The sequence below is a fragment of the Triticum dicoccoides genome, chromosome 5B (genome assembly GCF_002162155.2).
Source record: "Triticum dicoccoides isolate Atlit2015 ecotype Zavitan chromosome 5B, WEW_v2.0, whole genome shotgun sequence".
Lineage (NCBI taxonomy): Eukaryota > Viridiplantae > Streptophyta > Magnoliopsida > Poales > Poaceae > Triticum > Triticum dicoccoides.
In genome coordinates, this window is record NC_041389.1 from 710574586 (window position 1) to 710591492 (window position 16907).

Genomic DNA, 16907 nt, shown 5'->3' on the forward strand with positions numbered 1-16907 from the left:
CCGCCAGAGGCACGGTTGTGCTTTCGCGAGAGGCACGGGCGTGCCTCTTTCGGAAAAGGAAAAAAATGCGTTTTCTATTTTTTTTCTTTCACGAGAGGCACGGTTTTGCTTCCGCCAGAGGCACGGTTGTGCTTTCACGAGAGGCACGGACGTGCCTCTTTCGGAAAAGGAAAAAAACGCGTTTTCTGTTTTTTTTCTTTCGCGAGAGACACGATTTTGCTTCCGCCAGAGGCACGGTTGTGCTTTCGTCACAGCCACGGGCGTGCCTCTTTCGGAAAGGGAAAAAAAAATCCGTGTTTCCGGTTCGTTTTTTTCGCCGGTTTTTTTCGTGAAAAAAAAGTTCGTCAAAACCTATCAACATGGGATCTAGTTTTGAAGATCTCGACGCGAGGAATCCAATGGCAAAAACGGTTCGAGATTTGGATGCACGATTTAAGAGATAAAACATTTTGAATAAATCGATCTAGAAAAAAGGAAAAACTGACAGGTTGCGACAAGTGGCGCACATGCAGCGCGCCACTTGTCACAACCTGAAGAAGTTGGAGTGATCTCCGCAAGAAGTACTCTTTAATTAGTGATTTCGGGATTATGGTGCTTGTTGTAGGTTGGAGACCCCGCAGCTACCGGCTCCCGTACAACACGTCGGACGGAAGTGCAGATGCACCAGAACCTATGTTCTTGCATATGTTTCTAGTCGACGGCGACCTCACCTGCGACCCGACGACCTTCCGGTCGTCTTCCTCTGCCCGGTGCATCCATCGGCAAGCCCCACTCGCTACCCTCCTTTGATGTCACGCTAGCGTCCAGCCATTGTCATCACGACTCTACGTATGAGTTACGGATCGAGTATCATATACACGCTCGAGCTTCACGCGCCAAATATGAGTGTATACACTAGTAGTACCCCATTGCAAAGTTGTTCTTAAGATTAATCTGAAGGTGTTGAGAGGGACTTGGGAGATTTGATTATACGTATGGTGCACGGTCCAATTGTACTTGGACGCCACCGTACCTTTGCGCGCGTGGTGTGTTGATTTCCACACCTTTGCCACCTTTACGTATGGTGTCTCCACGTACGCTAAGGACAACTCCATCGCACGATCCCAAACGGACGTCCGTTTTGTTCGGATTCTGTCCGTTTGGGTAGTGAGTTGGGGTCGTATCTAGACCTGACCTGGGATGCGGTGGCCGTGCGCCCAGCGCGCGGCCGCATCCATTTTGCCCCATCCTGTCACGTCTAGTTTTCAAATGCCAAGCCCTAGTTCAGGCCAGCGGCTCCGGTTCATCACGCCGGCAACAGAGCCGGCGGCCTACACGTCCATCGCCGGCATCAGTGAGCGGCCGGCAACACAGCCAGCCTCCAGAATGAATAGTTCGCCTCGCCGGCAACACAGCCAGCGGCCGGCAGCACAGCCGACCTTCAAAATGAATGATTTCTCGCCGGCACACTACCAGCGGCCCGACGGGCGGGCGGGCGGCACCCATGTCAGCCTAAAAAAGAATGGCCACGCCGATCGGACGACCTAGTTCAGGACTTCGGCGTCGAGCATCTCCTTCTGCCTGGCCTCGAACCAGGCCCTCGTCTTGTCGCTCATCTTCTACAAGTCCACGCTCGTGATCGCAAGGGCCACCTCCTTCGCTTTGGTGGCGGTATTGGTGGCCTCGATGTCGAGCTGCCTCTGCCTGGCCTTGACGTTGTCGGCCTCGATGTCGAGCTGCCTTTGCCGGGCCGCCTCCTCCATGTCGAGCTGCCTTTGCCGGGCCGCCTCCTCCATGTCGATCTTCCTCCTCTTGGCCGCCTCCTCCATCTCAAGCTTCTGTCTTTGAAGGTCTAGGTATTGCTTCATTTGCTCGTCTTTGCTTTGCCGCTTCTTCTCGTCCCTCACATCCTTTTGAGACATCATGCCATGCAAAGTCTCATGCAAGGCCATGGATGAGGCGTCACGTATGTCGTCCACCTTGGAGTTGGTCTTGCCCCTCGGCCTCTTCAACGCCTCGCCATCTCCACCTCCGGCGAACTTGGCCATCTTCAGTCCTCTCTTCCTTTGTAGTTCACGATATTGGTCCTTGAACTTAGGGCACATGTTGATGAGCGTCCAACAATGCGTAAGAGTGAATGGCTTGTCATTGTGCCGGGCCTTGAATGCCTCCAAAGATTGGAAAGCCTACACCACATGATCAACAATAAGTGAACATGCAAACATATACACGGCCAAAGTCTCATGGCGGTAGCAAGGAAAGGGCTAGAAAGAGGAGATCATACCATGTCCCCAACACCGAGACCACTCACGGGCCGTGCTTCAACGCTCTCAAATACGGCGCAATACTTGTTGCACTCTTGTTGGATGAACAACCATCTTTTTTGAATCGAACCGATGCCACGGTTGCTTGTAATTTGGAAGGGCTCAAACATCTTCCTTTCATGTAATGTTTTGTGGACTCTCGTCCAAAAAACAATGCCCTTTTGTTGCGCCGGTCCTCGGATCTTGGATAATCTCCATCCAAGCTTGGCAAATCAACTTGTCCTCATCTTGTGTATATGAACCCGTGTGAATGTTCTTCCTCTTCTTTTGTGCCTCCGCTCTTTGGGTGAGCTCGTCGATGAACAATGGTGCACCACTAATATCAATGTCATTGCTTTCTTCTTCTTCATCATCACCTTCGACATAGATGTCATCGTCCTCATGCCACGAGTCACCATGGTCGTAGTCAGCACGGTCGTGCCCACCTTCATCGGGGACGTACTCGGCGCGACCATCCTGACTTTGGGTCTCATCGGGGTCGTAGGCACGACCATGCCCACCGTCGAAGATCACATCCTCCATGTAGCGGTTGTAGAAGGGGTCGTCGACCGCTGGCGTTGGGGTTGGCATTTCATCAAACAAGACGCGGGGGGCCGGCATGGTGCCCGTGAACGGTGCCCGTGCCTGCTTTCTTAGCATCTCGACGGACGGCCGCCCGCCGCTGCTGGACCCAGGCGTGACGTTGAGGTCGATGACGGCCGCGGGGCGCGGTGTGGACGGCGCGAACGCGCCCACATCCGGCAACCTCGAGAAACAGGTCTGGCCGTCGTGCCTTGGCGGAGGGAAGCAGGGCAACATGGGCGCGGTGCGCGACGTCGGCGACTGGTAGTGCGTAGGTCGGGCGATCGACGAGCTTGTGCTTGTCGGGCCGACGGTCGCTGCAGGGAACCCGACAGGACGGCCCATGCCAAGCATGAGGATGGCGTGCGCTTTGTTGACGAGGTCCTCCTTCTCGTTGGCAGTGGCCTTGCGCCGCGCGGCCTCCAGCTCCTCGCGCTGGGCGGCGAACTTGGCCGCGGCGGCATTGACCTTGACGACCGCTCTCCGTTCCCTCCTCTTCGCCGATTCCGCATCCAACTTGGTGATCTCCTCCGGCGTGCACTCCGACCACGGCTTCCTTGCCGCCTTCTTCTTCACCTTTGCGGGCGGGTCGACGGCCAGGCCGTCGGAACCCGGCGGGGTGTCGACCATGGACGGGGGAGAGAGGGGGCGGCGGAGGGACGTGGGAGGGTTTGGGGCAAATGGCGCCAAATGGGCGTGGGGGGGTTTTGGTTTCTCCCACCGACGGGCGGGCCAGGGGAGGACAAGCGCGCGCGTCCCGCCCGTCCGCGCGCTGTCCGTTTCACCCCAAACCGAGAGCAACTTTGGGCCGGGGATGGGTCGAAAACGGACCGAATCCGGACATTTGTCCGTTTGAGACCGCGCGCTAAGCCGCCTCTTTTGTTCCTTTTACCCCAAACGGACGGGGGCGGACAGGATAGGGTCGCGCGGTGGAGTTGGCCTAAGTAGTGGCCGGGTTGGCGTTCATCACGTCTCACATGACACATCCATTTGTCCAACATTCACTTGAAATTCAACTCATGTAGCTAGGACTCGTCGCCGTCGGGCAGAACATGTCGAGGGGTCCAAAGTTAAGCAATTTAATGGCGCGTCCATTGGTGTGGGTCGTTGGCCAACCCCGTTCCACTCTACTCCACGCCTTCTCGGAGGAAGAACACCGCAACAGAGAACTCCGGAGAAAACTACCAGTATTTCCGCACTCCTTTCGGCCGTGCGACCGGGACTATTACCCTCACGCCTCCACTCCGGCGGGCCTATATATAACGGCACCGGCCAGTCCATTGCCAACCACCACCGCACTCCTCTGCTTCTCCTCCTACTCTCGGGTGACTGTTTGATTGGTAGGCGCGCCTAAGCTAGCTAGCAATGGCGGCCCAGGGAAGAGGCGGTGCGGCCGTGATCGTGGGCGTGCTGCTCGTCTGCGTGCTCCTGAGCGCGGCGGCGGTGGTGGAGGCGGCGGTGTTCAACGTCGGCGACCTCGGGGGCTGGTCCTTCAACACCAACTCCTGGCCCACCGGCAAGCGCTTCAAGGCCGGCGATGTCCTAGGTAGGAGTACTACCTATATACCTGCATGCATGGATCGATAGTGTTCTGCATGCAGACATATGAGAAGAACTTTTGATGCATGTGAATCTGGCTGCCTGCAGTGTTCAAGTACGACGCGACGGCGCATGACGTGGTGGCGGTGAGCGCGGCGGGGTACAAGGCCTGCGCCAAGCCGGCCAAGGGCGCCAAGGTCTACAAGTCCGGCGCCGACCGCGTCACGCTCGCCCGCGGCACAAACTACTTCATCTGCAGCATCCCCGGCCACTGCCAGTCCGGCATGAAGATCGCCGTCACCGCCGCCTAGCGTCGTGTATCGTACGCGCGATGTTATGACACGACGAGCGAAACTTAATTCCTGACCAAAATAAAAGGCCGAGCGTACGTGCTTCGTTCTTTCAAGTCCTAGATCAATGTGCACTGTTTGATTTGCACTCAACCGATCGTACTTGCTGTTGTATGGTGCCCTGTGTGCTGATTTTGTACTCATATATACGAGAGAATAAAAGGCGTCGACAATTATTCCTCTGATTTAACTATTTGTCACTTGACTGGATTATAAAAGGATGCGGCTAGGTCTCAGTCGACTGAGAGTTAACCAAGTCTCAATCATGTGACATATACCTTATAAAAAAGGAAAAAGGAAAAAGGAAAATCTAAAAAAAAAATTACACGAGGCAAGGTCTTATGAATATAGCATTGACCGAGACATAAGCAACTCTTAGTCAACTGAAATTTAACAACATTAATTATTAAATGTGTCACTCGATTGATGCATGGTCAACATTTTTTCTGTACATAGATAGACATATAGTTGGGTGAAATGAGGGTGGTCGTTGGAGATGCCCTAATGAGTGTCATTAAAACATATATCACACATATGCATATATACAGTTCTGTTGACGTATAATGTGCTGCCTAGTCTCTTCCATAAGATCGGTCTTTTGGTTGCATTGGCTAGAGCATGCACTTCTACATGGTATCGGAGCCAAGAGGTCTTGAGTTCAAGACCCGGCTGGCGCAATTAAATTGCAGCCCACTTTCGGTCCACGTTTAGGCCTGAGGGAGCCACACGTGAGGGGGAGTGTTGACGTATAATGTGCTGCCTAGTCTCTTCCATAAGATCGGTCTTTTGGTTGCATTGGCTAGAGCATGCACTTCTACAAGTTCATGAGGAAGATGTAGATCTATTCGTCTACGATCGTCGAAACAGAAAATATGCAACCCAAAAGTCATGTGAAACCGCAAGATGAAGATACTGTTGAAGGAAATTTTAAACGGTTGACCATGCGCGACGAATTTGACAAACTTCATCAAAAATAGCTTCATACGTGAACACAAGATTGAGCATTTATAATAGAAAAAACTACGAACTGACATCTATGTGCATCTTTTTCGTGTAGAGCTTATCTCGAATCGAATCACCGTTATGTAGATTAGAAGGGACGAGGAAGAAAGGAGATTAGAGAGGAGGTTACTTTGCACTAGCATACTCATACTCTCATGCAAGGGAGGCCCATCATGTGTGCTCGATGTGTCTCAACTCAGCCTGACTGCTAGAAACTGTCGATTAGGCAGTTCCTAGCGGGCCTGTCTGAGAGCTGCTTTAAGTTTCTTGCGATGCAGATCCAAACGATAAACGCATGCAACCAAACAGCTTATTTTCTTTTCCTGCGGCCCTGATTGGCCTCTATGCAACCTACCAAACACGCCCTTAGTGCTCAGTGTTGGTTGGAGATATGGAGGCAGCGACCCGCAGCTAACGGTCCCAACCCATACAACACGTTGGAAGTGCAGACGTACTAGAAACCTGTGTACTTGTGTTTCTAGTCGACGGCGACCTCACCTGCGACCCGACCTTCCGTCGGCCGTCTTCCACTTTCATCCATGGGCAAGCAAGCACTACTCACCACCCTGTTTTGATGTCAAGGCCCTCATGCAAGAACGACCGGTGAACCTTGTTAAGATTAGCCGTACTCAAAATTATGCTAACCATGGTATGGCAGCAACAGGTAGAGGTCAACAGCTTACAGCCTGTTGGCTGGGAAATGTTCCCCTGGAAGTTAGGGAGGCTATCCAATATGATTGTAATCCTGTGATGAGTTAATGAAATCCTAATTTCCCCACACACAAAAAGTTGTTGAGAGAGAACTGAGAGATTGATTATATTATCATACGTACATGGTGCGCTGTCCAAGTATACATGAACGCCACTTTGGCGCGCGTGGTGTTGTATTTCCACATCTTTTCGTAGTTAATCGTTTTCCCAGCACGCACGTTAATTAATAGTGGCATTCTCTCCAAGTCTACTCGTCTAGGTCTCGTCGCCGTCCAACATCGGAAAGTAATGGCGCCTCCAATGTTGTGGGTCGTTGGCCTACCCCCGTTCCACTCCACTACACATATGTAACAGATATGATATAGATTAAGATATAATGCATTGGGAGTGACTCTACGCTTCCATCAGAAAAATACTCCTGCACTTACCCTCACGCCTCCACTCCGGCGGGCCTATAAAACCGCACCGGCAACACCATCGCTAACCACCACCGCACTTCACTCTCAACATATCTCCTCTGCCTGCCTCTCCCCGTACGTGCTAGTTCTTGAGTTGGTAATTGATCGGTAGGCGCTCCAAAGCTAGCTAGCAATGGCCGCACGGGGAAGAGGCAATGCCAACGTGGCCGTGCTCCTCGGCGTGCTTCTTCTCTGCACGCTCGTGGCGGAGGCGGCGGTGTTCAACGTCGGCGACCGCGGCGGCTGGTCCTTCAACACCAACTCCTGGCCCGCCGGCAAGCGCTTCAAGGCCGGTGACGTCCTAGGTATTACACCCGTCCCTGCAAGTGCATAGATGTACTATCCTGCATGCAAACTAATAGACCTTTGATGCGTGCAGTGTTCAAGTACGACGCGACGGCGCACGACGTGGTGGCGGTGAGTGCGGCGGGGTACAAGGCCTGCGCCAAGCCGGCCAAGGGAGCCAAGGTCTACAAGTCCGGCGCCGACCGTGTCACCCTCGCCCGCGGCACAAACTACTTCATCTGCAGCATTCCCGGACACTGCCAGTCCGGCATGAAGATCGCCGTCACCGCCGCCTAGCCTCATCCAACGTACGCGCGATGCTACGTGACACAACGAGCGAAAATTAATTCCTAATAACCAAAATAAAAGGCCGTACGTGCTTCGTTCTTTCAAGTCCTAGATCAATGTGCACTTGTATGGTGTCACGTGTGCTGATTTTGTACTCATGTATACGAGAATAAAGGGCATCGAACAATTATTCTTCTGCTTTTGCTATTTGTCAGTTGCCTGAATTATAAAATGCGTCGATTTTGCTTCCCCTAGGCCGAGATGCAACGTCGTCGATAAGGGTGAGCTGAGGCGGGAGGCGGGGACAAGTGTGGCCATTGTCTCTATCTATCTAATCGCGAGCACATATCTGCAGTGTTTTTCTTTAACGAAAATATCAGATCAATTATAAAAATTCACCGAAAGTACAAAGCACCCCAAAAATAATAAAAATTACATCGAGGCCCATGGATAACCGAACAACCATTGCCATCGCCAGAACGAGCCGCCGACGCGCCGCTGTCGCCGCTCTCATACGGGAGCGGGCTTGACCTTGTCGATGACAGCCGATAAGTCTTTTATAAATGATCATATCTCATACCCATAGTCTTCCATCAAAACTTGCTAGGAACATTTCATAAAGCCTTTCGCGAGAAAGGTAAAACAACTACATAGGCCCTGCAGAACGGAAGTACCCTTCTGAGCTTGAGCTCACTCCGCGTCGGCCAATGTTTTTTTTTGGGAAACGTTGGCCTTTATTAATTAAGCAACCAAATTACATAAGTTCTCCCAGATACAATCCGGAGCAGAAAGGAAAATACATGGACTCACAGAGTTCAAATTAGACTGAGCTAAAACATGAGCAACTACATTACAGTGCCGACAGACATGCTTGAAGGAAACCGAAGCCAGGGCAACACACTCCGCCTTGATGTCAGCGACAATAGTGCCCACAACCGATCTGTCACAGGCGGAGGAATTCATACGATGAATCAATGATAAGCAGTCAGATTGAAACACCACCCTGGGAAGGTGCTTCTCCCGGCCAGCCTGACAGCGCATCGAAGAGCAAGGGCTTCGGCTACCTCCGGCGAAGAGATGCCAGTAAATGTCTCGGTAGCAGCAGCCACAAACTGCCCAGAGTGATCAAGAATCACCACACCAGCCGCAGAAAAACCCCGAGCAAGATCCACCGCCGCATCAGAAGACACCTGCACAGAACCTTGCGGAGGCGGAGACCAAATGGAGCTAGAAGCAGTGGACTCACGCCTTGGAGCGGGGAGGGGCTTGAACAGATGTTGGAACACCATCTCAATGTACGCTCGAGCCCTTGTCGCAGTCCGCTTCGGAGGAGGGGCCTCTGATTCGTTCCGCTCCGAGTTTCGGGCCTCCCAAATATGCCACAGAGACACCGTCAGGACAGAAATATCCCACTCAGAACATCTGGAAAGGTAGTTGAAGAGCCACTCCCTCGGAGAAGCATAGGAAGAACGAAATAACTTGATCCCAAAGGCCTCCTTGATTTCATCCCAAACAGCTCGAGCATGTGGACAGAAAAGCATCGCATGCCCCACACTTTCCGGTCTACCACAGAAGAAGCAATATGTTCTAGTCAGAACCTGACGCCGGAGCAGCTGCTCGCCTGAGGGCATACAATCGTGTGCAAGCCTCCACAGAACAGTTTTCATCTTGTTCGGGGCTTTAACATTCCACAGCTTCTTCCACATCTCTTCCGAAGTCCAAGCAGAATGCTGACCTCTACCATTGCCACTTTGCTTGATCATGAAACAGGATGATCTGGCCATGTTGTAGCCCGACCGAACTGTGTACACACCAAACCTTGTGAAAGGCCAGCGAGCAAAGTCTGACCCGCCAGCTATGTTAATAGGAATCTGAAGAATGTCATTTGCCACCGCTTCGCTGAAAAATGCCCTCACTGAATCCACGTCCCAGCAGGCATGCTCTGCATCGATCAAACAGTGCACCGCCGCCGAGGCTGGGATTGGAGAGATGGGACGGAGGAGAGCCGGAGGAGTTGAGGGGATCCAGTGATCAGAGAGGATGCGCGTGCTCTTCCCATCGCCAATACCCCACTAGACACCCATCTTCAACAACTCCCGGCCATGCAATATCACCCGCCAGGTTGCAGAAGCCGACCGAGGCGCCCGTGCTTCCCAAAAGCTGCTGAATTGGAAATACCTTCCCTTCAAAACCCGAGCACACAGGGAGTCAGGATCGGTCAGTAGACGCCAGCCCTGTTTCGCCAACATTGCCTGGTTGAAAAGGCCCATATCGCGAAAACCCATGCCACCCAAAGGCTTAGGCGTTGAGAGCCAATCCCAAGAGCGCCAGTGAAGTTTCTTCTTGCCATCTTCCCTTCCCCACCACTGATCCGCCACCATCTGACGAAACCTCTCACAAATCGCCACCGGTAACCGGAAGCAGCTCGAAATGAAAGTGGGGATGGCTTGAGTCTTGGACTTGAGCAAGGTTTCCGTCCCAGCCCTAGAAGTAGGCCGGTACGACCACCCATGGATATTCTGCCACGCTCGATCAGTGAGGAACTTGAAGGTGCAGGTGGGAGAACGAACAACATCCGTGGGCATACCAAGATAAGAATCATGGAACGTCTCATTGAATATACCCAGCTGATTCTTCACACTGTTCTTGACATGATCAGGAACTTATCCTTATTAATAGCTTGGCCCGAACCGGCACAATAGGAGTTGAGGGTAGCCTCCAAAGAGCACACACTCTGAGAATCACTCTTAGCAAAGAAGATGCTATCGTCTGCAAACAGGAGATGTGAGATAGATGGGCCATGACGCCCATTTCGAATCCCATGTAGCTCGCCGCGATTCTCCTTCTGAAGCAGTAGACCAGACAAACTTTCAGTGCACAAGAGGAAAAGGTATGGGCTGATTGGATCCCCTTGACGAATGCCACGAGAAGGCACCACCGGGGTAGTAAGCTCCCCATTGACTCTGACAGCATATCTAACATTAGTGACACATCTCATAACCACCATAATCCATGATGGTGCGAAACCAAGCCTGCTCAAACAGCCATGGAGATAGCTCCACTCCACCCGATCGTAGGCCTTCATCATGTCTATCTTGAGAGCAAAGAAAGGCTTCTTCACCCGTTGCTTTCTGATTGTGTGCAGACACTCATAGGCAATCAAAGTATTGTCAGTAATTAACCTGCCCGGGACAAAGGTGTTGGGGAACATAGTAATTTAAAAAATTTCCTACGCACACGCAAGATCATGGTGATGCATAGCAACGAGAGGGGAGAGTGTTGTCCACGTACCCTCGTAGACCGAAAGCGGAAGCGTTATGACAACGCGGTTGATGTAGTCGTACGTCTTCACGATCCAACCGATCCAAGTACCGTACGTACGGCACCTCCGAGTTCAGCACACGTTCAGCTCGATGACGATCCCCGGACTCCGATCCAGCAGGGTGTCGGGGATGAGTTTCGTCAGCATGATGGCGTGGTGACGATGATGATGTTCTACCAACGCAGGGCTTCGCCCAAGCACCGCTACGATATGACCGGGGTGGAATATGGTGGAGGGGGGCACCGCACATGGCTAAGGAACGATCACGAAGATCAACTTGTGTGTCTAGAGGTGCCCCCTGCCCCCGTATATAAAGGAGCAAGGGGGGAGGCCGGCCGGCCCTAGGGGGCGCGCCAAGGAGGGGGGAGTCCTCCTCCTAGAGGGAGTAGGACTCCCCTTTCCTAGTCCAACTAGGAAGGAGGAAGGGGGAAGGAAAGAGAGGGAGAGGGAGAGGGAAAGAGGGGCCGCGCCCCCCTCCCCTAGTCCAATTCGGACTCCCCATGGGAGGGGGCGCGCCACCTCCTGGGCTGCTGCCCTCTCTCTCCCCTCAGGCCTACTAAGGCCCAATACTTCCCCAGGGGGTTCTGGTAACCCCTCCGGCACTCTGGTTTTCTCCGAAATCACCCGGAACACTTTCGGTGTCCGAATATAGTCGTCCAATATATCAATCTTTATGTCTCGACCATTTCGAGACTCCTCATCATGTCCGTGATCACACCGGGACTCCGAAAAACCTTCGGTACATCAAAACTTATAAACTCATAATAAAACTGTCATCGTAACGTTAAGCGCGCGGACCCTACGGGTTCGAGAACTATGTAGACATGACCTAGAACTGTTTCCGGTCAATAACCAATAGCGGAACCTGGATGCTCATATTGGCTCCTACATATTCTACGAAGATCTTTTATCGGTCAAACCGCATAACAACATACGTTGTTCTCTTTGTCATCGGTATGTTACTTGCACGAGATTCGATCATCGGTATCCAATTCCTAGTTCAATCTCGTTACCAGCAAGTCTCTTTACTCGTTACGTAATGCATCATTCCGTAACTAACTCATTAGCTGCATTGCTTGCAAGGCTTATAGTGATGTGCATTACCGAGAGGGCCCAAAGATACCTCTCCGACAATCGGAGTGACCAATCCTAATCTCGAAATACACCAACTCAACATGTACCTTCGGAGACACCTGTAGAGCTCCTTTATAATCACCCAGTTACGTTGTGACGTTTGGTAGCACACAAAGTGTTCCTCCGGTAAACGGGATTTGCATAAGCTCATAGTTGTAGGAACTTTGTATAAGTCATGAAGAAAGCAATAGCAACATACTAAACGATCAAGTGCTAGGCTAACAGAATGGGTCAAGTCAATCACATCATTCTCCTAATGATGTGATCCCGTTAATCAAATGACAACACATGTCTATGGTTAGGAAACATAACCATCATTGATTAATGAGATAGTCAAGTAGAGGCATACTAGTGACATTAAGTTTGTCTATGTATTCACACATGTATCATGTTTCCGGTTAATACAATTCTAGCATGAATAATAAACATTTATCATGATATGAGGAAATAAATAATAACTTTATTATTGCCTCTAGGGCATATTTCCTTCAAAAGGCACTCTGGCTCTCAGACACAAGCACATGCAGAATGGACTTGAGGCGATTAGCCAAGACCTTGGAGGCAATCTTATACAAGACATTGCAGAGGCTGATTGGGAGGAAGTTCTTGAACTGCTTTGGACAAGTAGACTTTGGAATAAGCACAATCACCGAGTCACAAAACCCTTCAGGGATCGGCTTGCCTTCCAGAAAGCCCCGAACTACATGATAGATGTCATTCCCCAAGAACTCCCAATGGGTCTGATAGAACAACGCTGGGAAGCCATCTGGTCCTGGGGCCTTAGTAGGCCCCATTTGGAAGAGAGCAGCCCGAACCTCCTCAATGGAATAGGGTTTGCACAACTCCTCATTCATCGCAGGAGTAACCTTGGCTTGGATTGAAGGAAATATGCCCTAGACGCAATAATAAAGTTATTATTTATTTCCTCATATCATGATAAATGTTTATTATTCATGCTAGAATTGTATTAACCAGAAACACGATACATGTGTGAATACATAGACAAACTTAATGTCACTAGTATGCCTCTACTTGACTAGCTCATTAATCAATGATGGTTATGTTTCCTAACCATAGACATGTGTTGTCATTTGATTAACGGGATCACATCATTAGGAGAATGATGTGATTGACTTGACCCATTCCGTTAGCCTAGCACTTGATCATTTAGTATGTTGCTATTGCTTTCTTCATGACTTATACAAAGTTCCTACAACTATGAGATTATGCAACTCCCGTTTACCGGAGGAACACTTTGTGTGCTACCAAACGTCACAACGTAACTGGGTGATTATAAAGGAGCTCTACAGGTGTCTCTGAAGGTACATGTTGAGTTGGCGTATTTCGAGATTAGGATTTGTCACTCCGATTGTGGGAGAGGTATCTCTGGGCCCTCTCGGTAATGCACATCACTATAAGCCTAGCAAGCAATGTAGCTAATGAGTTAGTTACGGAATGATGCATTACGTAACGAGTAAAGAGACTTGCCGGTAACGAGATTGAACTAGGTATTGGATACCGATGATCGAATCTCGGGCAAGTAACATATCGATGACAAAGGGAACAGCGTATGTTGTTATGCGGTTTGACCGATAAAAGATATTCATAGAATATGTAGGAGCCAATATGATCATCCAGGTTCCGCTATTGGTTATTGAATGGCAACAGTTCTAGGTCATGTCTACATAGTTCTCGAACCCGTAGGGTCCGCATGCTTAATGTTACGATTACAGTTTTATTATGAGTGTATAAGTTTTGATGTACCGAAGGTGGTTCAGAGTCCCGGATGTGATCACGGACATGACGAGGAGTCTCGAAATGGTCGAGACATAAAGATTGATATATTGGACGACTATATTCAGACACCGGAAGTGTTCCGGGTGATTTCAGAGAAAACCAGAGTGTCGGAGGGGTTACCGGAACCCCCCGGGGAAGTATTGGGCCTTAGTGGGCCTGAGGGGAGAGAGAGGGCAGCAGCCCAGGAGGTGGCGCGCCCCCTCCCATGGGGAGTCCGAATTGGACTAGGGGAGGGGGGCGTGGCCCCTCTTTCCCTCTCCCTCTTCCTCTCTTTCCTTCCCCCTTCCTCCTTCCTAGTTGGACTAGGAAAGGGGAGTCCTACTCCCACTAGGAGGAGGACTCCCCCCTCCTTGGCGCGTCCCCTAGGGCCGGCCGGCCTCCCCCTTGCTCCTTTATATACGGGGGCAGGGGGCACCTCTAGACACACAAGTTGATCTTCGTGATCGTTCCTTAGCCGTGTGCGGTGCCCCCCTCCACCATATTCCACCTCGATCATATCATAGCGGCGCTTAGGCGAAGCCCTGCGTCGGTAGAACATCATCATCGTCACCATGCCGTCGTGCTGACGGAACTCATCCCCGACACCCTGCTGGATCGGAGTCCGGGGATCGTCATCAAGCTGAACATGTGCTGAACTCGGAGATGCCATACGTTCGGTACTTGGATCGGTCGGATCGTGAACACGTACGACTACATCAACCGCGTTGTCATAACGCTTCCGCTTCCGGTCTACGAGGGTACCTGGACAACACTCTCCCCTCTCGTTGCTATGCATCACCATGATCTTGCGTGTGCGTAGGAATTGTTTTGAAATTACTACATTCCCCGACAGTGGCATCCGAGCCTAGGTTTTATGCGTTGATGTTATATGCACGAGTAGAACACAAGTGAGTTGTGGGCGATACAAGTCATACTGCTTACCAGCATGTCATACTTTGGTTCAGCGGTATTGTTGGATGAAGCGGCCTGGGCCGACATTACGCGTACGCTTACGCGAGACTGGTTACTACCATGCTTTGCACATAGGTGACTAGCGGGTGTTTGTTTCTCCAACTTTAGTTGAACCGAGTGTGGCTACGCCCGGTCCTTGCGAAGGTTAAAACAGCACTAACTTGACGAACTATCATTGTGGTTTTGATGCGTAGGTAAGAACGGTTCTTGCTCAGCCCGTAGCAGCCACGTAAAATTTGCAACAACAAAGTAGAGGACTCTAACTTGTTTTTGCAGGGCATGTTGTGATGTGATATGGTCAAGACGTGATGTTATATTTTATTGTATGAGGTGATCATGTTTTGTAACCGAAGTTATCGACAACTGGCAGGAGCCATATGGTTGTCGCTTTATTATATGAAATGCAAACGCCCTGTAATTGCTTTACTTTATCACTAAGCGATAGCGATAGTCGTAGAAGCAATAGATGGCGTAACGACAACAATGCTACGATGGAGATCAAGGTGTCACGCCGGTGATGATGGTGATCACGACGGTGCTTCAGAGATGGAGATCACAAGCACAAGATGATGATGGCCATATCATATCACTTATATTGATTGCATGTGATGTTTATCCTTTATGCATCTTATCTTGCTTTGATTGACGGTAGCATTTTAAGATGATCTCTCACTAAATTATCAAGAAGTGTTCTCCCTGAGTATGCACCGCTGCGAAAGTTCTTCGTGCTGAGACACCACATGATGATCGGGTGTGATAGGCTCTACGTTCAAATACAACGGGTGCAAAACAGTTGCACACGCGGAATACTCAGGTTAAACTTGACGAGCCTAGCATATACAGATATGGCCTCGGAACACGGAGACCGAAAGGTCGAACGTGAATCATATAGTAGATATGATCAACATAGTGATGTTCACCATTGAAACTACTCCATCTCACGTGATGATCGGACATGGTTTAGTTGATTTGGATCACGTAATCACTTAGATGACTAGAAGATGTCTGTCTAAGTGGGAGTTCTTAAGTAATATGATTAATTGAACTTAAATTTATCATGAACTTAGTACCTGATAGTATTTTTGCTTGTCTATGTTTGTTGTAGATAGATGGCTCGTGCTGTTGTTCCGTTGAATTTTAATGCGTTCCTTGAGAAAGCTAAGTTGAAAGATGATGGTAGCAATTACACGGACTGGGTCCGTAACCTGAGGATTATCCTCATTGATGCACAGAAGAATTACGTCCTGGAGGCACCGCTGGGTGCCAGGCCTGCTGCAGATGCAACTGATGACGTTAAGAACGTCTGATAGAGCAAAGCTGATGACTACTCGATAGTTCAGTGTGCCATGCTTTACGGTTTAGAACCGGGTCTTCAACGACATTTGGAACGTCATGGAGCATATGAGATGTTCCAGGAGTTGAAGTTAATATTTCAAGCAAATGCCCGGATTGAGAGATATGAAGTCTCCAATAAGTTATATAGCTGTAAGATGGAGGAGAATAGTTCTATCAGTGAACACATACTCAAAATGTCTGGGTATAATAATCACTTGATTCAACTGGGAGTTAATCTTCCTGATGATAGTGTCATTGACAGAATTCTTCAATCACTGCCACCAAGCTACAAGAGCTTCGTGATGAACTATAATATGCAAGGGATGGACGAGACTATTCCCGAGCTCTTCGCAATGCTAAAGGCTGCGGATCGAGGTAGAAATCAAGAAGGAGCATCAAGTGTTGATGGTCAATAAGACCACCAGTTTCAAGAAAAAGGGCAAAGGGAAGAAGAAGGGGAACTTCAAAAATAATAGCAAACAAGTTGCTGCTCAAGAGAAGAAACCCAAGTCTGGACCTAAGCCTGAGACTGAGTGCTTCTACTACAAGCAGACTGGACACTGGAAGCGGAACTGCCCCAAGTATTTGGCGGATAAGAAGGATGGCAAAGTGAACAAAGATATACGTGATATACATGTTATTGATGTGTACCTTACTAATGCTCGCAGTAGCACCTGGGTATTTGATACTGCTTTTGTTGCTAATATTTGCAACTCGAAACAGGGTCTACGGATTAAGCGAAGATTGGCTAAGGATGAGGTGACGATGCGCGTGGGAAATGGTTCCAAAGTCGATGTGATCGCGGTCGGCACGCTACCTCTACATCTACCATCGGGATTAGTTTTAGACCTAAATAATTGTTATTTGGTGC

At 50.1% G+C, this 16907-nt stretch overlaps 1 protein-coding gene across 3 annotated transcripts; it reads left to right on the plus strand.

Annotated features, from left to right (window-relative positions):
- Nucleotides 1–4053: 4053 nt before the first annotated feature.
- Nucleotides 4054–7696, plus strand: LOC119312861 (chemocyanin-like). 3 transcript variants are annotated; one of them, XM_037588638.1, is made up of 3 exons: nucleotides 4054–4316; nucleotides 7136–7229; nucleotides 7304–7696. In XM_037588638.1, exons 1-3 carry the CDS (start codon nucleotides 4230–4232, stop codon nucleotides 7504–7506), a joined length of 384 nt encoding a protein of 127 aa, XP_037444535.1. In that variant the 5' UTR covers nucleotides 4054–4229; the 3' UTR covers nucleotides 7507–7696. The 3 variants fall into 3 exon arrangements, with proteins under 3 accessions (XP_037444535.1, XP_037444536.1, XP_037444534.1); XM_037588639.1 differs by lacking the exon at nucleotides 7136–7229 and having other exon boundaries at nucleotides 4054–4410; XM_037588637.1 differs by lacking the exons at nucleotides 7136–7229; nucleotides 7304–7696 and adding an exon at nucleotides 4512–4938 and having other exon boundaries at nucleotides 4071–4410.
- The last annotated feature ends 9211 nt before the right edge of the window (nucleotides 7697–16907 follow it).

Coding starts and splice junctions, on each gene's coding strand:
- LOC119312861 (XM_037588639.1), top strand. CDS start 4,230: ATGGCGGCCCAGGGAAGAGGCGGTGCGGCCGTGATCGTGGGCGTGCTG. Junction 4,411..7,303: donor CAAGGCCGGCGATGTCCTAG/GTAGGAGTACTA, acceptor TGATGCGTGCAG/TGTTCAAGTACGACGCGACG.